This window comes from Lampetra fluviatilis, chromosome 17 (genome assembly GCF_964198595.1).
Source record: "Lampetra fluviatilis chromosome 17, kcLamFluv1.1, whole genome shotgun sequence".
Taxonomy (NCBI): domain Eukaryota; kingdom Metazoa; phylum Chordata; class Hyperoartia; order Petromyzontiformes; family Petromyzontidae; genus Lampetra; species Lampetra fluviatilis.
Genome location: NC_136291.1, coordinates 9814222 through 9840372, shown reverse-complemented (window position 1 = coordinate 9840372; position 26151 = coordinate 9814222). Strand labels below are relative to the sequence as shown.

At 48.3% G+C, this 26151-nt stretch overlaps 1 protein-coding gene across 2 annotated transcripts in view; it reads left to right on the top strand.

Annotated features, from left to right (window-relative positions):
* The window catches only part of LOC144936921 (hepatocyte nuclear factor 4-gamma-like), a 60498-nt gene extending 35938 nt beyond the window's left edge, over positions 1–24560 (top strand). Inside the window, exons 2-10 of one of the 2 annotated variants that reach the window (XM_078864155.1) lie at positions 10326–10536; positions 13987–14081; positions 17413–17519; positions 18169–18324; positions 19246–19333; positions 20544–20696; positions 22606–22842; positions 23121–23249; positions 24003–24560. In XM_078864155.1, coding sequence (XP_078720281.1) covers positions 10331–10536; positions 13987–14081; positions 17413–17519; positions 18169–18324; positions 19246–19333; positions 20544–20696; positions 22606–22842; positions 23121–23249; positions 24003–24178 — 1347 coding nt within the window. In that variant the 5' untranslated portion in view covers positions 10326–10330 and the 3' untranslated portion in view covers positions 24179–24560. Of the gene's footprint in view, positions 1–10325; positions 10537–13986; positions 14082–17412; positions 17520–18168; positions 18325–19245; positions 19334–20543; positions 20697–22605; positions 22843–23120; positions 23259–24002 lie in introns of both variants that reach the window. The other variant, XM_078864154.1, reaches the window with a different exon arrangement.
* The last annotated feature ends 1591 nt before the right edge of the window (positions 24561–26151 follow it).

Below are 26151 nucleotides of genomic sequence, written 5' to 3'. Positions count from 1 at the left end.
TGTGTGGCAGAGCGTCTCCTAGAAACTCAGAACATCTCCTAGCAACACGTAGCATCTCGTCTCCTAGCAACGTGGAGCGTCTTATCGCCTAGCAACGTGGAGCGTCTCCTAGCAACACGTAGCATCTCGTCTCCTAGCGACGTGGAGCGTCTCCTAGCAACGTGGAGCATCTCATCTCCTAGCGACGCAAAGCATCTCTAGAGATGTGGAGCGTCTCATAGCAATGTGCAGTCTCCTAGCGATGCAGAGCATCTCGTCTCCTTGCGACGTGGACAATCTCGTTATCTAGTGACATGGAGCATCCTGTCTCCTAGAAACGCAGAACATCTCCACCAGATCAAGCGCCTCTCGGCCGCTGCGAGGTCGTGCGCAGATCGTGCCGAGCCGCAATAAACTCAGCGCCACGATCTCTTTGAACACGGTAGCCGAGATTACCTGCGAAGTAACAAATAAGCATTCTACTAGAGTGCCATAAAAAAATTGGTCGGGGTAGAGAGGTGGTGAGTGGGTGGAGGGTGGTAGGCAATGGTTGAGGAGTGGTGGGGGTGTGCAGTTAGAATGGCTGTAGGTGTTGGTGGAGACTGAGAGCGCAGGGAGGGACCAGGACAGGAGTCCGGTTAAGCATTAACGAGGAGTGCATTGCCCGTTCGGAGTTCCTCCTCCCCGTGTCTGCTCACCTTGGGGGACCGCCTTCAAACCCTGCCCCTCGGCCCACGCGTGTGGAGTAGCCAAGGGGGCGTTGAGCATCAATATAGAGCTTTACCTCCACTGCCAATTTGCCACCTGCCAAAGGGAGAGAGAGAGACAAGCATTCGTAAGCAGTCACACCTGCAACAGGCACTAATCCATGAGTCTCCGTCAAGCCTGGTCCTTAGAGTAATACGTGCTTAGGTATCTCTGTGTATATATTTAATACAAGCGGAAGCAGTATAAGTACATCGATCCTCCACCATTCGCCCACACCGTCTATATGTACACGGGCACGCACGTGTAGGGCCCCTTGTATAATGCGTCTGTCGGGGAGCGTTCTGGGCATGGAGATGGCCGACTACTGCGAGTCCCTGGACCCGGCGTACACCGCGCTGGAGTTTGACAGCGTGCACATGCTGCCCCCCGCCACCAGCCATGGTAAGAGCCCCCCCCCCCGGGGCGCCCCGCGGATCTCATCGACGACCTCCACCGCCGTCCTGCCCCACCGTCCGTCCGGAACCTGCAGCCGGTCCTGCGAACAGGACCCCCCGATTACCAATTGTTGCGGTGTTAAAATTTTACGGAACGTGAATTCGTATTTTTCTATTTTCAAAGTATTGCAATCCGACTCTTTGGAATCGCTTGTACTATTAAGGGGCCGATGAGTTGTGTTTATATTGTGCGGTAATGCCATAGCATCTCAAAGTGCATTTAAGTTCCTTTGGTCAGTTGTACAATAAAACAGAAAGTGAAAATATCCCTTAATTGACACTGATTTATGTCGAAGTTAAGGGAACTAAAGTGGTTTTACGCATCTGACCCCTGGACTTCAGACGTAACAGGAAAGTGCTCTACGACTTAAAATATTTGTACTGTGGTCTTTAGACATGAGCTACTGGTTTTTGTACGTTAACCCGGGCCGCGATCACTTTTTGCTTTTTTCAGTTTTTGAAATCGTTTTGGAATTTGAATAACTAATAGCAATCGTAATAAGTATTCAGTCAGGTACATCCTAAGTAAGAGTAATCCGATTTCAAACTGAGATTTTCAGTGCTAAATACATAATTACTGGAACCTGCCTTTGGTAAACGGATCACAGTAATGTTGCTGTCGGTTTGCGTTCAGCCCGGACTCGTTCCTCCCTGTCCCTCCCCGAGCCTTAGGCCGCTCCTTCTTCTGCCTCTGCTTCTCTCAGTCCACCTTCATCTTTCAGTGTCATCTGCTTCATCTCCCAGTGTCCGTCCTCCACTCCTCTCCAGCCCTCGCAATCATTCGGAGACATTCACATTTTTTCGCGATGGGATTATTTTTCCTAGGCTTGTGCGACAGTTTCCCAATGTTGCAGACTGAGGATATACGATTGGTCGATGCTGTGGTTAGAGCATTCGAGTCGCGAGTTCAAATCCTCTGGTGCTGACTCAGCTTCCCGTCTGTTCTGGGGTCAGTGAATTGAGAATAACTTTTGTGGATGGTCAGCATTGGCTGTCGTGTGGAGAGTCTGACCCTCTTGCCGTGGGTTTACGGAATTTCGCACCACCAGCTCAGGATCGCCAAAGAGTTACGAGCATCGCTGCGACGGATGCTCGTGTGTGATGCTCACACAGATGAGACCTAACTCTGGATGACGCCCGTAGACTGGCGACACTCGCGTTATTTCATTAAAAGTGAAAGAAACAAAACAAACAGATGCAGGGCCGTTCGTTATTGCCCGATGTTTTCCCCGTCGTGTTTGCGTGGCCCTATCAATGTTTGCCGTGCTCACTGTTGTCACACATGCAGTGGTTTTACTATCAGCGGCGGGGATGTGTGCGTGCTCTGTAAAATTTAGCTTTTCTCACTGCGGGGCCTTGGCTCGGACAGAGACCGGAATTTCGCCATTAGCATCATACTAATTATAATCACGCGAGAGAAAATAAGATGTCGTAAATCGTGAGTAGTGTTCTATCGAAAACACCGCGACACAGTGTCCAGTATTTGCGTTTAGTGAGCGACTGCATCAGAGAGGTAATGGTTGCAGTGGATTCGTATTTATGTAACTGTGTGGTCCACACTTTGTTATTTATTATTTTAAGAAGGAAAAAAAATGTGAGTAAATATATGCTTCCAATCGCATGCACACCTTATAAACACTCATAATTATTATTATTCGGCTGAAAACATCTTAATATATAGAGGATCACAGAGCTTGGGCAAATTTCTGGCACTGGCTCACTACCTGGCCACCTCCCAGCTTGTCTGTAATTCCTCAGCGATTGTTAGATGCGATTTGAATGAACGGTGCTATATACAACTCAACATTATTATAGAATATTAATTGTGTTCATGCACACTGTATATAGACATTTTTCCTGAAGGAGGCCAGTTGGCTGAAACGTCTAGGTTTTTTAACGCTTTCAGTTGCAGTCAAAATAATACTGTTATTATTTTTCAATAACTGTATTTTATTAACGTGTAGACGTTTATGTTACATACACGTAGTGTGTATCTGTATTCATTGCATAGTAAATTATTTAAAGTTTTAACATTAAATTGCAATGTTTAAGGTATTACGCTATACATATTATTGATATAACATTTGATACATATTATAAACAAAGTATACATGTTTCAGAATCAAACTACAAATGCATATTCACGCTTCAAAAGTGGGAATGCCTTAACAAGCGCAGTGAATTCAGTCGTGAAAAATTGCTTTATTGAAGCAAAATCATAATGGAGGCAAAGTCTCTTCTCGTGGCTTGGCTTTGTAGTTGCAGCTTTTGTAAACTCCGCTGCAAATTATGAACACGTTGAGACTGCGGAAAGAGCGCAATCAAATCTGTGAATTAGGAGAAATCCCTCATCGCCACAAGGTAACAGTGCAAGCCAAGACAACCATCTTTCATGTTTCAAACAAGACACGCCGACATGTAAAACGTACACAGCCATTGTGCATTGTGCAAAAGATCGACAGCCCAAAGTTGTCTATCGCTGCCCCCACTGCTGCGGTCATTCACTCACATTTGCTCAAGTGTATTTTGATGGTGCTCACTCACAAGAGGACTACATTTCAGTTCTTGAGGAATTGCTGATAGTTTTTTGCATTTTGCAGAGAGGCTGTGTGCTGTTTACACGTGCTGCACGTTGAAAGAAAGAGAATGCTGATATGCAGGACAGTGAAAATGTTTTTTTTTACATAAATTACACTCTAAAGATGGAAACCTTTAATGATTAATGTGTCTTTTAAAGGTATCTGATCTCATCGGTCCCCATTTCAGAACAAGTGTCCGAAAGGTCTCGGAGATGTGAACTTGCTGGCCTACTATTCATTCCGGTGTGAGATGACCAAAACGACCTCTCTCACAATTTCAAATCCTACTTTGGTCACAGTAGGAAAATTCTACCTATTCAAATTATACCTCTCTTATCTAACTGTAGAGACATCATAATGAACTCCACCTCCAAAAGTATTATGGCCTAAAGTTGCAACAGCCTTGAGTTGTTCTTCATTAAAATGATCAATTCAAAATAATGTTTTTAATACATTATTTACCCACGTATGTACCAATGTAAAACTGTTGACTAAGCAAAGGGCCTAGCTGAAACGTTGGCAGAAGGATAGCTTCCGCCATTGTTTGGTGGAGAAATGGGTGCATTGCTGTTGTGGCAAAATCGCCATGAAATCAGTTTCTGCCGATGTAAGAATGAGGCCTCAAGTTCTGTTTTTACATTCGGATTTCACCAAACTGCATCTTTAAGGCACTACGTTGAACAACGTTTGGCGACGATTACCGCTGCATATCCCTCCCTGTTTCCTCTCTTGTCTCCGCTCTGAGCTGTTCCATTGCGTGGCCTCTCACACCACAATATTCATGTTTAGGTTGAGGCAGTGTATGGGTCGAGGTGTGTTGTTTGATGTGTCCCAATGCCCCCCCCGTCTCCCACCACCGTCGCAGCCGATTAACCACACTCAACGGCTTTTCCACAATGCGCTGCTCACTCGCTGGGCTCGCGAGTGCTGGAATTGATTGCGAGGTGAACCTGTAGATGTAAGGGTTATCACATCGCTCTCGCCTTATCTTCCTTTGGGCCAACATTTCTTCTCCACCATTGGTCACAGATAGGGCCAGATGTAAAGGTATATTTGTTTAAACCTGTCCACATATTTGACTGAAGGAAAATACATACACCCAAGTAAAATCATTCATGTAGCTATGCTCACAAAACGATGTATACATGCGGAAATATACATGTATATTATACATATATAGTGGGGGCGATAGTGTAGTGGTTAGGGAATTGCGCTTCAAAAATGGCGACCCAGTTTAACACGTAGGCTTTCGGGACCAATATCCATAACAGGGGTTTTTGGCTAAGGTCGCGTAAATATATAAACGTGTCGTTAAACCCCCAACCACCCGACACAGCCAATTAGTAAGGTTTGTGACATAAACAAATCATGCCGATTCGAGAATTGTAGATGTTGTGGGTTTACTCTCCAACACACTGCACTAGTAATGAATTGGCATGTTTTGTTACATGGCAAACCTTACTAATTGGCTGTGGCGGGTTTAACAACACATTTATATTTACGCGTTCTCACCCCCAAAAACCTCTATTATGAATTGGCTACCCGGGTTCGTTACCCGCTCGTGGCCAACATATATCTGTCGCCGTCCTGGGCACCCCTTAGGTCGACTCGGCCTTAAGCGAGTGCTTGGTGCGGTGTGTAAACATCAGGATTGGGGAGACGGAGGCAGCGGGCGCGACGTTGGCCACCCACACTCTCGTGTGCCGTGGCAGCCTTCGTAGGTGCTCACTAACAGCACTTGGACCAAGTCTGTTAAAGTCTATATGGGGCAGTTTTGTTTACGTTATAGATATTTTCTGAAAAGGCATTCATATGAAGCCTGAAAGCGCGATACAATTGCTGCTCTTAGATGTTCTTACTATTAACAGTGTGTGCATACAAGTATGCATCTATGTGTGCTTGTTTATGGTACAACACGTGCATCGTGCCCATGTCATTGGAGGCATAGAGTTTTCCTCCATCAATTATACATATTTTTTTAGGAATATAACAATACTGGTTATGTTTTCATGGTGTACACTGTTTTTTCTTATTATGGTCTGAATCCCGGCCTAATATAAACACACGAATTTAAAACATCCTATAAATCATCTTTTGCTGGTTTTGTAATATTAATGAAGCCAATGACCGAATCATCAAGAATAGATTCAAGTTTATTTCGTGTAACTGGGTGAGAATTCAAGAAAGCAGGATTGTCTCGTTTGCAAGCGTGACCTGGGGCATGAGTCTGCCAGTAGGGGGCGATTGCTATGAATAATCCCAATTTGAATGCTCCTAATCTCATCATATCTAAGAAGCTAAGCAGGCTGGGCCTGTATAGTCCTTGGATGAGTGAACACCATGGCTAATAGACAGTTGCAATAGGCATTGTTGGCAGTAGAGGGCTCGTGCTGCAAAGTCCATTGTTCATCTGCACTTCTTGCAACTTCAACCCACACTGACCAACATGGTCAAATATCCTTCAACAGCCCGCAAGGCATAGGGAGGCCCTCATCCAGCAGTGAACTCGTGACAAAGGGGGCTGTCCATGTGCGCTATTAATTACACCATGTTACAATTGTGCAATTGATGAGAAGAAGCAAGGAAAGCCCTTCAGCCATCGATGGAATAGCAAAGGGCTGTAAATTATTATGATTACTACAGCTTGTACGTAATAGGTTTCTATCACCCCTACAGCCATCAAAGACGCTATCGTTCACCGTATCTCCTGGGTGTTGTTTCTTTTACATGCGTATGCAGTCACTTGTGATTGGGCCTGGGTGGGGACCATCGTGTTGCAGCACGTCACAGTCTCGTTTATAACGCCAGATGGTTTCGAACCTACGAACTCAGCCGCACCGGTTCCAGGCCGGCGTGGCGCGGAGGTCGCTTTGTCTCCCCGGCCGCCTCACATCTCATGGAGCCGTGGGCTTCCGCACGCGGTCACGCGTCCAGAGCGTGTCCGCGCGCGTCGCACTCCGCAAAGGTTCTAGCGGGAGCGGTGCGCGTGTCGCGTGCCTGGCGCGGTTCCGTCCCTCGCTCGGCTTTGCCAGCAAAGTTGTTTTTCTCTCCACGGAGAATTTTTCATGCAACCTCCCAAGTGAACCAGAACCGAGTGTGCATTTCGCGAAGTTTGCTGAGTAACTGGAACAAATGGCTTACGGAGCAGATTTCTCCTTTTTTTTACTTTTTTACTCAGTGCTGAGGGTTTTTTTTTTCGTGTTAAATCAGTTGCGCTCCGTGGCTCGGTTACGGGATGGGCTAATGATTGGCGATGCGAAGTTCCTCTTGCTTGACGCTTTAACCGTCCCCTGCCTCTCGATGTTAGCGCTCGCGATGCACAGGACAACAACAAAAAAACGCGCAAAAGGAGAATCTGCGAAGAGAGGGAGCCGAGATAGCTTCACGCCGGCGGCTGGCGCTGGGGTAACAGCTTGCGGGTAATGAATATGTCGTTAGGAGGGCACTAAGGGAGGACACCTTGTGATCAGCGAGGTCGCCGCATGGCTTGTTAGAGGATGTTACCCCCATAAATGTGTTTGCTCTTCTATTTATTGCCCCCCCCTTCCACCCACCCCCGCCCCCCCCCCCCAAAAAAATGACTTGTGCTGCACGGCTGAATTTTTTGTGAAAGTGTCTGGGCGGCGTCGATGCAATTTCGTGGAATTCTGGCAAGGTGCGGCTGCAGTTTAGGAGGTTTTGGCCGATGCCCTGGTGAATGAGCAAACAGTAATGCATCACCAGCTGTGAATCTTTATCCACTGTCTTGGTGAATGCTGCAACCGCCACACAAATAAGTGGATTTAGATTTGCTACAAAAGGTCAATGAACATGGGGAGCTTGTGAGTGCTGACTTAAAAACAACCACACATTTTACTATTTATCTATATGTTATTTTAAATACCTTTGGGGACCATGCATGTTGAACTTCTTTCTTAATTCTGTACTTTTTAAAATAATCGGCACTTTATTAATTTATCCCCCCCCTCCCCCCAGTGATTCCATGGAATGTCACGATTTGGGGTCGTGAAGCTTTCAAAATAAATTATTGTGTTGCGTAATTTTTAACTGCCTCTAAGTGTTTTGCCAAATCGACTCCACAATCTATTGCTGTATTTACGGCAATAGCATGTCATTTGCATACATCATCAATAATTGTTCCTTACACATACGATTCGATACTTGTATCAAGAGCATAGGATCGATTAATGGCGTTATGTTTACTTTGCAAGTGTGCATATCCTTAAACATACTTTTGTTTATTTTATTACTAGTACCATTATACAACTCTGCAGACAGTCAACAGTGAGTGTCATTGAGAAACTGGACCCCCATCATAAAAATGTGAAAATTCCCAACAGAAACCGGCCCCGCCATGTGCTCATTTAAGCAGTGTTACTCAAGAATTGATCGCAAGCGTGAAGGATTCACGTTACAGCATTATCCGTATTCAAAACTACCAAAAAAATATTTTTCATTTTGCCATGCAAGGCCCACTGAGCTATATGGCTCTTTTTCAGAAGCGACCTGGCCACAAATGACAGCTCAATGAAGTGGCTGATCACGTGGATTTTTCTAGCAGCCAAACACTTTAAACGGATGTTTCTTAATGTGGAGCATATAAACGGAGGACTTGGAGTAAAATACGAGCGACCGCGGGAAGAACATACAAACTCCAAATATACAGGCGTCAGTCAGGGTTGTGATCGAACCCACATCCTCCTGTATACCAGGCAACGTAATCAACATCTCTCCACCATGGCCCAGCACCAATGTGCACCAAGGTACTGGGCCATGGTGTGGCGATCGTGGAAGAGTAAGCCCAAAAAAAATCCATATTTCGGGGCTCTATACAGCTCTCTCTAGTAGAGGCCCTTCCACCAGCAGTGGATGGAGCAAAAGCACGCCGGGTTTTATACCAAGGCACAGCCGCTAGTATCCGCCGGCTGTCAACCTTGAGACACTGGGTTTGATGAGCGAAGGGTTCTTCAGCTGTCCATCGCCTTTGTCCACCCGGTAGCATTATGAATCTTCTCATCCACGCACGCTGCACAGAGACGATTGTCTGGCTGCTGTGGTGGGTCAGGTATATGTTCAGATCTTCCATTTTCAGCCTTGAGCAGCAAAGGCAAAGCCTTCACAGACGTTTGGCGGAAAGTGCTGTTGGCGAGCGCCTTTGAAGGCCGGCATGGCACACGAAGGAGTTGGTGGCCAGCCTTTGTAGCAGCAGCAGCAGCACCACCACCAGTACCCCGGCCAGTGTGCACTGATCTATAAGAATGAGTTTGTGTTTGCCGGAGTAGAGTGTAACTGGGCAAGGAGTTTCTATGTCCAGGCTGGGCGGCATGTGGCTGTCTTTCCTTGCATTGGTTGTTTTATTGGGTCGATTTGAGAAAAAAAAACAAAGTTCTTTCATTTGGGTTCATAGTCAACAGTCACGTCTTTAAATGTAAAAATCCAACTTTCCTTACCCCTTTCGGTGGGTCCTCACCTGGTTTGGGGCAGCGGGTCCATTTTCCATCTTTCTATCCCCTGCTTTTTATAGCCGGTTTAGTTTACGTTGATGGTGTGTAAACGTGCATCACAATGCGATGTAGCGTGCATCACAACGCACTGTAAACGTGCATCACAACGCAACGTAACGTGCCCACGCATTGCCTCAATAAAAAAAGGTAAAAATCCAAAGTGGATTTCTCGCCTCGTCAAACAAGAGCCACGCTCTGTCAGTGCTAACGATGCTTCTTTCATCGGAGAAAAGCACCATTGGCTCCACCTCACGCACTGCCTCGTCCCATCTCCCCCGTGCCTTCACCGCTGTATGTCAGTGTATTGTAATTTTTCGTTGTCTTTTGTCGCCCAATTTAATTTCAACTGTAATGCTGGTGTGAAATCATCACATCGAGCATCAATTGGGATCTCTCCCAGAGAAGTGTGAAACCACGTGTTTGTCACGTGACAGTCAAATCGATAGGTTTGATTCTCAGAGCCGGAATTTTGTCGAATTCGGCGGCAAGCCCGAGGTCATTACGATTGCTGCTTTGCGCCATCACCTCGCCACACCCGAGAATCCAACATCGTGTGCGCCAGCCACCCCGCGTTGGATCTCGGGCGTGTCGACTCGGTGTCACTGACCCGGCTGTCAACCTCGAGGCACTGGGTTTTATGGGTGAAGGGTGGCCACGCTGGTGAGATGTTAACTACCTCACCTGGTATACAGGAGGTCGTGGGTTCGATCCCTACCCTGATGCCTGTATATTTGGAGTTTGCACGTTCCCGTGATGGCGTGGATTTTTTTTTTCCGGGTACTCCGGTTTTTCCCTCCACGTTTAGAATCAATGTGCGTTTTTAGAGTATTTGGTTACTATCAATTTCCACATGATGATAAACCACTTTGTGGAGTTATCATTTGTGATGGCCAGGTCGCTTATGAAGAAGAGCTACACAGCTCAGTGGGCCTTACCTGATAGAAACAAAAACAATTTTAATCTTTATATAGTTTAATAAATCCCCCCACCCCGCGCCGCCCTGCCACCGCTCCTATGCCCCCCCGCGTTTGTGTCTTACGCCTCGTCTTCGCTCCCCGCAGGAGACATGACCCCCGTGGACCCCGGCAGCATAGCTGGCGCGGCAAACGGGGGCGACGCGCCGGGCGGCTTGGCTAGCGGCGGCGGCACCATGTCGTTCTGCGCCATCTGCGGGGACCGCGCCACGGGCAAGCACTACGGCGCCTCCAGCTGCGACGGCTGCAAGGGGTTCTTCCGCCGCAGCATCCGCAAGAACCACATGTACTCCTGCAGGTGCGCAGGCGGCGAGATGTGGGGCTGCATGAGGCTCCGGGTGCTTTTGTCATCCGATGTTTTTTGGGGCTCGGAGGGCTCGCGGAGGTCCAAGGTGGTTACGGGAAATCGTCGGACCGAAAGAAATCCGTGACATCTTGGAGATTATGTTTTTTTCTTTCTTCCCTATGTCCTGTGGCCTTCACTTGCGTGAATGATTGGGTGGGGGGGTTTCCTACGCACCTCGGCATTGCATTTTACTAAAAATTACCGCGCCAATATAAGCACCGTACTTGTGGCCCACGCTGTGACTCACACCGTGGGCCACATGGTAACACCACTGCTCGCTTCGATCATTCGCTGGCAGCGTTGCACGTGTTTTTTAATGAACGTAAAAAAATTGTCTTATCAACTCCCCGCTATGAGCAATAAGCCATTCCATTACGATCTTTGGTATTGCCGTCACTGTCGTCATCAGTGTCATTGACAACGGATTTGTAGTTTTAAATAATTTCTGGTTACAACACACGTACCGAGTTGTGGGTTTAAGTTTCTGATCTTGTAGATTGTATATGTTGTAAGTAATTGGTTCGCATAAATCCCACAGTCACTATTGACGCAGCCTTCTCCAAGATGGCAAAGGAACGATTCTTGAGTTGAATTGCAACTTCATATTTATTTCAGTTCATTGAAATTCCAAAGGATATGGATTCCGAGTTGCCAACTAATAATTATTATTGCTATTATTTCCACATTATCGTTATCATAATTGTGAAAAAATTTATTTTCATCATTGTTCACGATCATCATCATGTGGTGAGCACATCAACAATCTAGTGATTGGAGGTATGGTTGGTGGATCATACAGAGATGGATCCAGCATGAGTGTGAGGCTCCTACCTTGAGGGACACGGTATGCTGCGTTTTAAGAGGCAATACAGTGAGTAGGTGTCACATTGCATGAATTTGGTACAAGTGTTCCAGGTCTAAGTAGGGCCTTACAAAATTAGACTTGCAACTGAGTGAGGCTTTCCATCACGAAGGATAAGTCAATGCCAACGTGGCACACTCTGAAACGCATCGAGCTAAACGTTTTCAGTGTCAATGCCTGCGCAACCGGTTACCGTATACAGCGCCCTTAACCTTGGCACATCCCTTAAACACGGCGCGTCAACGCGGTAACTCTGAATGCTGCTATAAAAATGTAAATGAGGAAATTGTAAATGAACGGATTCGGTCAGTAGCACAGATGCAATTGAGGGTAGACACAGCGAGAGCGTTGATGGCAGTTCTGGTAAATATCATCATCGCTTTTATCACTCACGTCACCTTCGTCATCATCATCACCCACGTGATCATCATAACCACAATCATCATCACCATCATCTTCATCATTGTTATTAGGAAGCTCCTGGAGATATTTCTTTAGAACCTCCTATTAGCACGGTCGGCTGTGTACGGTGTGAAAGAAGTTCAACATACGTACATCGTCGTCATAATGTTTGCTGTCTTCACATTTTTATTTATTTAAACTTTACCGAAAGAATTTCGATTTAAAGCTTTCGTGACTACAGGGATCCATATTTTTGGTTCTTTCGGTAAAGTCACGTAGAAGGAAAATAATAAAATAATAATAATATTATATAAATATTATTTTATTATTATATTATTATTATTTTATTATTTCCCTTCTACGTGACTTTACCAAAAGAACCAAGAATATGTCTTCACATTATTAGCCGATTAGAAATGCGTAGCCAATTGAACGTACCACCCCTTGCGGTTCATCGCGTCTTCACTGCCGTCACCCCATGCACCCTCTCCAAGTTCCGTATTCTCAGCGGGCCGTGACAGCGTATCAGGAATGATGATGTCAGAGTTCAAAAAGGAATGCCTTCTCACTATAGTTTAACCCCTACAATTAAGGTCATTGTGTACAAGTTTAACGACCATACATGACTACCTGCAATAAGTAATACCTCCCCAACTACTGGTAAGGGCACAGCTGTATATTCACCCTTTATTGCCCGCCATGAACATTCCTGTACCAGATAGTGCTGCCGTGTTCATAAATAAATGGGCGCGTTAAAATGCAGCACTAAAGAAAAAATAGAGCGCGGGGCTTGGATCAGCAACGGGGGAGTGTCCGCTATTTAAGCGTCTGGCGGACACCGTCATGGGAACGTGGAATTTCCACCGCCGGCTCGGGGCCCAGCCAGGTCCTTTGTTAGGAGCGGAAAGAATGGCTTGGCTATGCGAGGCGGGATCACGTGCGGAGCCGCGCGCCTCATAACAGAAAATGAAGAAAAAAAAGGCAGGAGCGCTTTATTGTGTGCCATATACGCAACGGACACCTCCCAAGCCACTGACACCGATGCACATGGCACCCTTAAAGATATGCCTGCACTTTTCAAACGCAAACACCATAAAATAAAATATATATACGCACTGTATGCGTCATATATCCTCATAAATCATAAACCTGTTTTGTGCCCAAAGAAGTTGGCGTTCCCATGCTAATAATGAGCATGAGGCGGTGCTCATCCTTGTTGGTGACGTGGAACCCGTCGTTGGAAATTCCAAATGACAGTAACATGGCAGGAATCAGTCCACTTCGATACTGGCGCTCATCTCACCGACCGCAGACAACGTTGATGTCAACGGTGGCAATGATGATGATGTTGGCAATGATGCCAAAAATAACGTTGATGATGATAGGTTGAGTTGACCAAGCCTGGGATTTGAACGTATAGCCTCACAGGGTGGTAGCGTGGCTGAGTGTTAACACTTCTGCCTTACAGGAAGAAGGTGCCTGAGTTTTATTCTCAACTCGGGGGCCTTTCTCTATGGAGTTTGTATGTTCGCCCCCTGTTCTGCATGGGTTTCTTCCAGATTCTGTGGTTTCCTCCCCATAGCCATAACACCATACAGAATAACTGTACATCCCAATGCTGAAAAGCAACCTTTCAGCATTGGAATGTACAGTTATACTGTATTAGGATGTAAACAAATGCAGTGCATCGTGGTGACGACATAATTAACTACCTGGCCTGGTATACAGGGGGTCGTGGGTTCAATCCCAACTCTGACGCTTGCTGTATATTTGGAGTTTGCATGTCTATCTCTCCCCATGGTCGCGTGAATTTTTCTCCAGGTCCTCTGTTTTTTCCCTCCACATTTAGAATCAACACGAATTTCGAGTATTTGGGTGCTGTAATTTTCCACATGATAAGCCACTTTTTTGAGCTATCATTTGTGGCCAGGTCGCTTCTGATAGCTATATAGCTCAGGGAGCCTTACCTGGTAAAATACAAATAGTAAAAGAAAACATAGAAATAGTCGTAGTAGTAGTAATAGATAATAACAGTTTGGAGCCCGGCTGCTAGCCACCACTGTGGCCTGCAGCGCATTGCGGCCGCACTGGGATGACGTCCCTTGGCTCTAGAGGTACATGTTGTGTGGCACGTGCAGGTACAGCCGGCAGTGCGTGGTGGACAAGGACAAGCGGAACCAGTGCCGGTACTGCCGCCTGAAAAAGTGCTTCCGTGCTGGCATGAAAAAAGAAGGTAAGGAACTGCCCATTCACTTCCACTGCTTACCAACAAGATCGGCTGAGGCACACACACACTCGAGGCGTATACAATCCCATCGTATCGGTGCAACATCAGGCTGGGGTCGCTTAATGGCAGAGTGCTACGACTTGCAATCGGAGAGTTGCGGAGATTTTAAATCCCGGTCGGAGGTCAGTGAGTGTATTTCACTGGTGGTTGTCCTAAGTCTACGCTAGCCCCTGCCATGTGAATGAGGAAACCCATGCAGAACAGGGGGCGAATGTGTTTTATTGCCATAAACGATAAAACCTATTCTTATTTTTAATTATTCGTAAAGGAACTGACGCGGTGCTCAATACAATCTCGGCCTCGCTAAAAGCACCCCCCCCCCCGGCGCGTGGTGGACGTGAAGCAACGTTCACCTTGCTCACCTTGCAACTCCGCTCTGCAGTCGCCATGCTCTTGGCCACGGGGTGATAAGGGAGGCCCTTAACAGGCGACGAGATAGTGCCGTGGGTCCCTGCTTATCGTCCCCGCGTTTGGTGGAATGGGAGAGTTGAGGTGCGTTTTTGTATTGCTTATCGGATACAGCTTATTGGCTCGGATAAAGCGTACAGATGCATGATGTGGGATTAAAAACACTGCCCCCCCCCCACTCGACACGTTGCGCACTCCCTACTGATAACAAATTTCACGATCCCAGTGTCCCTGACGCAGCGGCAGTGATCAGAGACTCGGGTTGCATGCAGCAGGATAATGTAAGGGGCTTGTCTAGTGGGAGGCAGCGCAGGGCAGGTACGATGCCACACGCGGAGATGCATGCTGCGCTTGGAACAATGCGTGCTGCTATCGGCTCTGCCTTGTGTTTGCCCTGCAATTTCAAAAGTGATCATTGCCTTATTGAAATGTAGACGGTGAGTTAAATAAAATAAAAAAACTTATCTTGAACATTTTCATTGTAAATTTGACGGGCAACGATGGAAACATAAAAAAACACTAATTTGAAAAGACTTCCAAAAAGATCTTTACTCTTCAACTTTCGCAAACAATCATAAAATAAGAATATTAATACGATGCAGTATATGGAAATGGAATTTGACACCCAAAAAGGTACTTGTAATGCAATTGAGCTATAAAGCGGAGGTCAAGGGCCTGTGCAACATGGGAGAACAGGGGCGGTCATATTACGTTACTCGTGCCACAAAACGTATAATTGAGAGTACAGACATTTAGTTCAGGCCCTGTCACCAGTTGAACTTTATTTTATAACTCAGAAACCGTGATCAATACCAGTGTCCTGCTGGATGCTCGGCAAGCTCAGATTAAAATCGAAAGGACCCCAGGAAGGCCGTCAACTTATCCAATTGTCCCTGTGGGGTTGCTAAAGTGGGGGAGGGGGGGTACCCCTTTGTGGGAAGTCAACATTGGTTGTCCTATGGAGGGATAGTCCTCCCCGGTACTGGAATGTGGAATTCCCACCACCACCACCGCTTCTTCTTCTGCCATGTGGTTTGCTGCAATATAGCAGACTTATTGTAGGGAAGAAGCGGAGTTGCCAAAGGTTTGTGTCATGGTTCTTTAGGCAGCCCAAAGGCCTCTGGGGTGAGGTTACGAATGCCTTCTCTACCTCCTCCGAATGAGCGGGAGGGGGAACGAATTGACGAGGTTGTCCATCGTTTGCGATGCTTCCCGCAGTCATGGAATGGGGGAGGGGCTGCTTTTAATCTGCCACTTGTGGAGGAGATGAGCACAGCGACCTTGAGCTGTGCGGATTCTGTTCATATTTACACCCACTGGCTCGGGACCATCAGCGCGTAGATGATCGCCAGCGCACGCTCTCTTGCGCAGTTGGGTTTTGATATAAATGCGACGCGTGCGTGATCTTTTAACTAAACAATAATTTCCGGCCGTCAGTGGATGCTTCATATTGAATGCACCACTTTAGACTCGAGCTCTCGAAACGTTGCCACCCTCTTCAACTGCCACGTAGTACAGTGTTACTTCCTCAAACGTTGCAAAATTATAATTATACCTAATGCGAACATTTTATCTGTGTCTGCACCCAAGCCCCAGAAGGGGCTGCAGGGGGGAACGGGGAGAGAAGAGAAGTACAGGGGGGGGGTAGGGAGATGAGAGAGGGGCAGGGAGAGAGGGGAGAGGAGAGAGGAGGCCTGCCAAAAAACCGGAGAGCCGTTCAAGTCCTCGGCGCCATAACAAGAGGCAATGAAATGCACGGCGCGTTAATGTTTTGTGGCACCCGATGACTGCATGGGTCGATACGGCGTGACACCGGCTGTGATAACGGCCGAGCAGCCTTGAATCACCACCTCTTTATTGCTCTAGCGGTGACGTAAACGCGACTCGAAAAACAAGTTGCTCATCGTCGTTTTGCTGGCTTGTTTTTTTTAGTTTCTCTCTAGTTTCTACCACATGTTGTTTTATTCCCACTTTAAATTGGCCCGCTTGTCAGTTTTGGGCATGCGTCAATTCGACTTGTAAAATAATGTGTTGTGATTGTGACGCATCCATTGAATTGTGTATAAAATATAGATTACCTACGATTCATGCACAATTATTACATGTTAACGCAGTATATGAGATGGTTACATTCACATTAAATAAATTAACCAATCTACAAATGAGACCAATAAAAAACCACAATGTAAATAAGACGGCGTAATTTAGACCAAATTAATAATTAAATCAAACTGCGTCACGTGACAATTTATTGAATCGCTTGGCGGTTGGTGGCTGATTTGTTACGCAGGTAATAATTATACAGCCCTTCCTTCCTACTCAAGGTGGCATGATTGGCAAGGCCTATCAGGCACCGACTGTGCATAGTCAGCAAGGGCCTGAGGTCAGGTGTTTCCTGCGTGTGTGAAGCGGCCGGAAGTTTGCGTAGGTATAGTGCTGCTGGCCTCGAAGCCAGTGGCCTGATGGTGGGGTTTGGGGGATAATGTAGAGATGGAGGCCGAATGAAGCACACCAGCAGGAGCCCACTCACAAACATTTCTTGCTAAGCGTCCCTCGGTCGGGTTTCTGGGAAGGACCTGTCCCAGGTTACGTGATAACTCCACTATCTCGGGAAATCGTGATAACCGCACTGTTTCCATTGCCTCAAGTTGTCCATCGTTCGAGTTCAGGCCTGCTCGAGTACGCTCGAGTGAATTCAAGTTGGGAACTCAGTAAAAGTAGCGCTCATCAACTTCAAGAGGGATGCTGGGCTGACTGTAGCACCACCCGGCCAGAGTATTGTAAACATTACCACGATTCCCAATGTATAAATAACTTACCCATCCATCCACCCGAACCCCTTATTGCTCTCACTCCCCACACCCTGCAGCAGTACAAAACGAGCGTGACAGGATCAGCACTCGGCGGAACAGCCAGGACGACGCCACGTCGCCCTCCATCAACACGTTCGTGCAGGCCGAGTCACTCTCTCGACAGGTGAGGGGGGCGGGGGCTCCGCGCACGCTCCCTCTGCGCCACCCAGAGCGGGTGCTGCGGCTTGCGCCGGCCTCGGCCGACGCTTGATTGAAGCTCTGGAATTCAGTCGGTCAGTCAAGTCAGCCAACAGATCGGCCTGTCGGATCCATCGCAGCCGCTCGAAGCAAATGCTGCTGGTTAGCCTAAGTCTGAAAACCAGAAGGTCGATAGACTGCAAATGATTGATTATTATTAAATATGTAATTTAATTTAATTTCCCAGGATGCTACACAGGGGAGTATATTATTATCAATCCATCAATTTGGTAAAGAGGTATGCTGTCCTGTCCTGATGCGGTTCGAGGGTTTGAGCCGCGAAGGGACAGTCCAGTCATGGAATCTTGAGTCTATCCGTGTGGTGTTTTGAGAATTACTACCTCTTGTATGTGTAGAGTTTCTCCTCCCACGAGGCAAACACCCGTTAATATCGTTGGCCCAACACGCCAATGCAGGACCCTCCTGGCAGAAAGCCTTGAGACTCAGTTATTCCTCGATACACAAGGAGGCGCGATCGTCGTAATCCTTGGATCAGAGGGTCCATCCTCTCAGCCGCCCCCCGCATCTGGCGGCCGAGCACTAACGCTGCTCCTGTGTGCTACCGCCGTGCGCAGTTCATGCCCCCGATGGTCGGGGGCTCCGGCGACCTGAGCCTGAAGCAGGTGGCCAGCATCCAGGACATCTGCGAGTCCATCAAGCAGCAGCTGCTGGTGCTCGTCGAGTGGGCCAAGTACCTGCCCGTGTTCTGCGAGCTCCTGCTGGATGACCAGGTGAGCGATGCTTGCGGGATCCACCCCGTCCTCCCAGCTCGGTGCATTTGCTCCTTCGATCAGACGTGCCGCACTCTCCCTCCAATATATGCAGCCTGTGGGCCCTACCTGTGTTTGTCTGCTGTCTATAGGTATTTCAGGCTGTCCGCCTGTGTGTTGATGTCCCTCTGTTATGTGTCCATGCCTGTCTATCTGCATGTGTCTGTCTGCTGTTCATCTGTCCTTCTGCGTTATCATTGTTCCTCGGATTATGTCATCGCTCGCAAAGTATATCAAACCGACACACCTCACGAGCTCTGTGTTCTCCCAATAGAGCAAATTTGTACCATGACCGCACGCATGGCCTACTTTCTTTATAATAACCTCGCGGCATTCTACAGCGTCCGTCGTGAAGCAGATGCCACGGAATTTTGGTGAACACACCCGTAGTATTAACCTTTTACCATTCCGAGACGTCTGCAAGTTGCAGGGTGGGTCCCGTTCACCGCTGAATCTCGGGAGGCGCAAGCGGCTCGGCGTTAATTTTATTTAGAGAGGCGTAGCACCGCTGCCTTTAGAGACATTGTACTCACCGCAGAGAACTGTAGCGACACGACCGCACTCTATGATGGCTGGCGCCAAACTGTGCCGCACGCCATCCCGCAATGATGACCTTGTGGGAGCCTCAGTTCGAAAAAGTTATTTTATTTAAGTATTTCTTCCGGTTCCATTCCGGTGACGTACACGTAGGTTTGGAATCAGAAGAAAATGTTATGATGTACACGCACGTCATTGGAACGGGAGAGGATGTACCGGGGGATAGCCCCGGAACCCGATGACGTGGACCTCTGCGGCAAGCGGCAGTGAAGCCCCCACTCGCGACCGCCCGGCCGCATAGCACGCGTGACGCGTCGTGCGCTCCCTTCTCTCGGCGTCGTGCAGGTGGCACTGCTGAGGGCCCACGCGGGAGAGCATCTCCTGCTGGGCGTGGCCAAGCGCTCCATGACCTACAAGGACGTCCTGCTGCTGGGTACGTTCCAGCACGTCGCGCCCAGCCGGCACGCGGACAGGGTCCGGTCGAAGAGAGGTTCACGGCGTTGAGGAGAGCCACTGACTGTCATTTGTTCGTTTCCGCGCCTCTGCTGCTGAGCATTGCCCAGCATCAACTTTCTTAAGACGTGTTTGGGGCATGTTTGTTTGCCGTTAGGCAGTCGCTATTGTCGCTCTGTCTCTCTGTCTGCCGGCCAGTTTGTCTGTGTTTCTGTCCGTGTGGTGGCCTGCCTGCCTGCCTGCATATCTCCCTGTTTGCTTCTCTGTCTGTCTGTCTGCCTCTCTCTCCATCAGTTTGTCCATTGTTCTGTGTTTCTGTTTTCAGTAGGCCTGCCCGTCTGTCTCTGTCCGGTGGTCTGTCTACCCCCATTTAAAATTGAGCACTATACTCCACAAAATTCCACGGGCAGCGGGACAAAGTGATCACAACACTCTCAACTAAAACTAAACTATGTTTTACTATACCAGGTAAGGCCCACTGAGCTACATAGCTCTTTTTAAGAAGCGACCTGGCCACAAATGATAGCTCAACCAAGTGGCTTATGTGGAAATGTATAGCAGCCCAATACTCTAAACGCACGTTTCTAATGTGGAGGGAAAAACTGGAGGACCCACAGAAAAATCCACGTGACCACGGGGAGAAGATGCAAACTCCGAATATAAAGGCGTTAGGGTCGGGATCGAACCCACGATCTCCTGTATACCAGGTGAGGCAGTTAACATCTCGCCACCGTGGGTCACGAGCCAGTAGAATATGAGAGGATAAAAGCAGCGCAGCAAACAAACAAATGAATAATTTACTAAACCAGTGAACGATCGAATGCGGCAACACGAACGAACAGTTAAATGGCGTCGGTGGTGGGTGCGCGTGTGGGGAGCGGTAGTGTAGTGGTTAGCGCGCTGCGCTACGAACCTGCCGACCTGGGTTAAATTTCCGCTCACGGCCAACACCAGTGACGATTATCTGAAGCGGTCCCGGGCCTCCCTTGGGTCGACTCGGCCTCAAATGAGTACCTGGTCAGATGTGTAAACATCACCACTAGGGAGACAAAGGCGGTCGGGCGTTGTGCTGGCCATCCACCCCCTCATGTGCTGTGCCGGCCTTCATAGATGCTCGCTAACAGCACTTGACCCTACAGTCTGTTAAGGCTATATGGTGGATCTTTGCCTTTGTCTTGTTGGTGCGGCAGGCGATGGGCACATCCTGGCTCGCTCGTGCCCGGAGGCAGACGTGGGCCGCGTGGCGTGCCGTGTCCTGGACGAGCTCGTGGTGCCCTTCCAGGAACTGCAGATCGACGACAACGAGTTCGCTTGCCTCAAGGCTGTGGTGTTCTTCGACCCTGGTGAGCGGAGCGAACACGGACGCGTCCATCGACGGTCGACACCTCAGCTTGACCGATGATGATCTATCACTTGTTCACCGATAGTATCGCTCTGCTATCTCTACTACTATGGTTGCTCTTCCCGTGAGCTTCACTCATTGTTTCCTGCACCCATGTTGAGGCCTTGGCCTGGCAGATTGACTGTTTTGTATCATCCAGACCATGTCCAACCACGATGCTGCAGGGAAAAAACAGCTCTCTGTCTCCTTCGCATATTCACAATGGTCAACTCCTATCGTCTCTTTTCCCAAGTTCTTGTAAACTTTCTCAGTTCAAGACATTAACTCTGATCCAGTAAACCTTCAATGGTGCTGTTTGTTGCTGGACGCTTGGTGTTTTGAGCCTCTGGGCCCGAGCTCAACAACCGCGATAAAAAAAAAAACACTCAATTAACTTTCACTTTTTTAAATTAAAGTCAGAGTCAAGGTGTCTCCTTGGTTAAGTGAGAATGGGGGTTAGTGCCCTTACCAATTGGTGGGGAAAATTCCACATTCCTCTTGCCTATTGCAAGGAGCGGTCTGGATATCAAAAGATATCAAAAGATATCCAGTGTTGACCTGACCACGTGGTGGAACTCATGTTAATAACCTCTGAAAGACATCTGGACATGTTAAAAAAGGGCTTCATAGCTCATCGGTTTCCTCCAGTCTAAATAAAGATTCTGATTCTGAAAATGGCAAGAGTCGGTCTCCAACTTGGATGTTTAAACTCACACGCTCACAATTGTGAGTTCAGTGATTCTAGCTCCATGTCAACCCGGCTGGTTGTGGATTTTGTGCCGGTTCAGTGAGCTGGCAGTGAGCTCGCTCAGACGAATAATAACAGCAGCAACAACAAGAGCAGGAAATTAAGGTGTCTTCGTTGTGTCTGTGTGTTATGTTAGGGGCAGCGCTCTATCAGCAGTGGAATGCTAATCAATCTCATTTTGCCTTTCCTCTTGTCGTTTTAATTTCACGGAGCTGCCGACTAATTCGACTTCAGAAGCAGTGATTAATGATGGCGTGCACATGCTCCGGGAAATAAATGGCTACGTGATTGAGGTCAAAGACACAATTCAAACTTTTCAGAAAATCAGCGGGCTTGGGCAGGACGCGTCACGGCTCGAAGGGAAGATGGACCGATGGTTGAGAATAATAACGGAGTGGCAGCCAAGGAGCGGAACGCGCCCTGTAGGATTTCTACCGAGGAAAGGGAACGATGAAATGGGTTCATGTGCAGGGGCTGGGTGGAATAAAACATTGATTGGGGACAACTTGGGAGAGGCCTTCGTCCAGCAGTGGATTTATCGTGGCTGATGATGATTATGGTGGTCAAGTGGTCGCTGGAACATTTTGAGAACAGCTGCTTATTCCTAGGCCCAATTATTCAAAATATAACAGCAGCAGCATGAGCTCCCTTGGCCACCCGTGGTCAGATCAACATTCAAACTGAAGTCAAAGTGTATCCCTGAATTAAACAAGTGTTGAGTAAGCCTTCTTTCCTGAGACAGCCAGAAGCCAGCGGTATACAATTTCCCATTCCCATGTCCGTGCAATGACTGCTGTTGACTCCCCCACAAAGCATTACTCTTTTTAACAGCCACACAGAGATGGATGGTGATGATGTGCCGAGTCCAGCTCTCCTGGCTGGGGTTTAACCTTCTGATTGCGATTCGATCGCCACATGGGACAGTAATACGTTCGCCACAGTTGTGTGAGAGCTGACGGTAAAGTGAGTCCACGCCGGATCAGCATTTGAAGTCACGACCTTCCAGTCGCGAGCCGCGTGCTTTGTTCACCGCGCCGCTCGGCAAAGAGGGTTAACCGTCGTCCTCTTCCCCTTGTGACCTCCCACCCCACCTCCCCCCCCCCCTCCGCTGTCCGCCCGGCAGATGCCAAGGGCCTCCGCGACCCCGAGCGGATCCGCAACGTGCGCTTCCAGGCGCAGCTGAGCCTGGAAGATTACGTGACGGACCGGCAGTACGAGTCGCGCGGGCGCTTTGGCCAGCTGCTGCTGCTGCTGCCCACGCTGCAGAGCCTCGCGTGGCAGATGATCGAGCAGATCCAGCTGGCGCGGCTCCTCAGCGTCGTGCGCGTCGACAGCCTGCTGCAGGAGATGCTGCTCGGAGGTGAGGAGCGAGCGGACGAGCGTGGACGTACGTGCGTGCGCGTGAGCGCCCTGTGCTCGTACGCACGCGCCCAGTCTGTGCATGCACACACGCACACTCACGCAGGCGAGCAAATACCCTGCGCTCGGACGCACGTGCGTCTGTGCGTGCACGCACACACACGCGCTCACGCGCACTCAAATACCCCGTGCGACACGCACGCGTGCACCACGTTGCTCCCACGAGCCGGCTCTGCTCGGGTCTAACCGGAGGGGCGCCGACTGTGACCGCGTGCGCAGGGGCGGCGAACGAGCTGCAGCACCCGCACGTGCAGCACCCCTCCTCCCACCTGAACCCCGAGCACATGGGCGGCCAGGTCATCATGAGCACCGCGCTGCCGCACGGCCTCATGCCCAACGGCCAAGTCTGTGAGTGGAGTGAGCTGCTCACACTGCACCGCGCACACACGCTCAGCGCCGATGGTCCTCGCCCGCACTCCCCGCCTGCCGATGTTAACCGCCTCGCCTGGTTTACAGGAGGTCATGGGTTCGACCCCAACCCTGACACCTGTAAATTTGGAGTTTGCGTGTTTTCTCTCCCCGTGGTCGCGTGGATTTTTCTCCGGGTCCTCCTGTTTTTCCCTCCATATTTAGAATCAACATCATGTGTGTCGAGTATTTGGCTGCTATACATTTCCACGTGATAAGCCACTTTGTTGAGCTATCATTTGTGGTCAGGTCGCTTCTAAATAAAGAGCTACATAGCTCAGTGGGCCTTGCCTGGTTAAATTAAAATAGTTTAGACAAATAGTTTAGTTTTTTGCATTTTTCAGCAATTTCTGTATGTGGAAATTCTTTACCACATTACGTAGCCAACCGTGCTAATCGGAGGTGCGTGTGAGGGTACATCTCCTAAATTATATTACACAGTACACAGCCTCGATTTAAAGCTTTCGTGACTGCAGGGATTCATCTTCTTGGTTCTTTCGGTAAAGTCACGTAGAAGGGAAGTAATAAAATAATAAAAATAAACCATTACTTCCCTTCTACGTGACTTTACCAAAAGAACCAAGAAGATGAGTACACAGCCTGGTTATCGTTTCCACGAGTGACCGCTCTGTACAATGTAAACAAACGGTCTGTCGCCCTGTGTCACGAGCTGGCTCTGATGTTCCCCGGCAGCGTCGTCGCCGGAGACGCCGCACCCCTCGCCGCCGTCGTCGGTGCCCCCGCCGGGCACGAGGGCCGGCGCGGAGCAGTTCCGCCACCTGCACACAATGGGGGGCAGCCCCGTGACCCCCAACGCAGCGCACGTCTTCAGCCACGGCAGCGGCCTCAAGCGAGAAGCCCTCAGCTAAGAGAAAGCCCCTCTCTGGGCCGAGTGGGCAGGGTGCACGCTCTCGCCCGCCCGCACGCCCGCACGCACGCCCGCCTGCCCGTTCGTGTGGGTGTCTGCGAACGAGAGAAGTTTACGAGCACGGTCGAGCGCAGTTCCCACTGTGATGACGAGACGTTACCCAACGCTCGACTGCAACTTTGGTACCGTTTTCGTCAAACTTTGTTTTATTTTTTTTATTCCTGTATTGAAATATAAAATGGGTAATTTGCGTCGTCTTGCTGTGTCATGAGCGTGTTTAGGCAATCAGAATGCCGACTCTGATGGTGGTTTTGGGCCGTGGGTGTAAGTTCCACAGGACAGACAACAACTTCACAAGTGGTTCGTTCTCACCCGGTGGTGCTCATTTTACTGACCTTGGAGTAATGATGATGATTGGTTGAGTTAGCCCTGGTTGGGCTTTTAAACTCGTCTTCGCATGATTGGGAATCCAGTTGCTTCAAACTGACCCGCATCCTGGTCGTGCCTCTCATAGCCTTAAATAAATTCAGTAACGTGGTACGAATGATCAAACCTAATCTTCATGTTTTGTATTTTTAATGCCTGAAACTGTGATACTCAGGTACAGTAAAATATAAACTCACGCACACAGAAAAAAAACTAAACATTACAACGCTAAAGCAAAATCAACACATTTTAAAGTTTTTTTTTAAGTTATTCTTCTGGCTGGCATTACAATGCAGACGCTGAAGAGTAGAATAGAATGTTGTTGTCTTTGTCTCTACAGCAGAAGGAGCAGCAGCTAAGTGGAGATATACATTTTGTGCGGTTTGGGAGACGAGACACCCGTGATTAATATCTCGCACAAGGATACTGCCAGCTTGGAGCGTTCGCTATAGCCATTGTACCTTTACTTGAACCGAGGTGGCAAGGGCCCAGAAAGCACGTGACCTCGGGGGGCCAATGTTGGAGCGTGGTTAGAACCCGTTGGCCCAAGGGGTTGGGTTCCAATTTGGCCCAACGTTCCACATTTGATGGGGAGGTGTGAGAGCTGCAGTGGCTGCATTGGTGTAATTGCCTCTCTTTGAGGCGCCACCTGTAATCGAGCATGTGAATCGTAGTTAAGAGAATTACAAATTGTATTAGAAAATTGTAGTTTTTATTTCGTGCTTATTACAATCGTCTGCCATTTCATTTTCCATTATTGCCGTCGCGTATTTTGATGTAATTTTTTTTATATACATACCGTGTGTGCATAAATGTCGAGTAGCGTGGATTTATTGAATGCCACTACGTTTTCTGTCTTGGTTTGTGTTTTAATTTTATTTTGTAAAGCTTTGTTTTACAAAGTTGGGATTCACCATCAAGAGGATCATTTCATGACTTGTGCTGCGTTGCAAGCTTCAAGAGAGGAATGTGAAGCGGCGATGTACAAGTCCCTGAAGTGACGTAGAATGAGCGGTGCTATAACAAGGACTAAATGTTCAGTTAAAAGTACAATATTTTTTAACAAGGATTACCAAACCTAACAACAATAGAATAACTCTGGGTTGCTTTTTTATATTTTTGCAACACTTTCTTTTGGATAGGTAAATGTCTACGTTGACCTTCTTTCACACCGTACGCAGCCAAACGTGCTGTGATCGGGGGTGCGGGAGATGGACAACAAAACCATACACAAAAAATTCGTTCCAAACAAATGAGTTTTCAATCTAGATGATTTAAAAGTGCATAGCTACAGTGGCTTTCTAATATCGGAAGGAAGAGCGTTCCAGACGGCCGCAGAAGCACATTCGAAATGGTAGAAGTCATCAAGAGCCAGAGAAGTCTGTAAAAATCCATACTCGCCAGACCTGCCCTCCAGTGACTTCGACGCGTGCCCACAGTGAAGAAAGAACTTGCGGAGAAATTCATTTTTCCCAGTGGCAAGGAAGTGGTTTGAGGAGCAATGCTTAAGAGTTCTCACAAATGGGGATTAAATCCTTCGAACGTGCA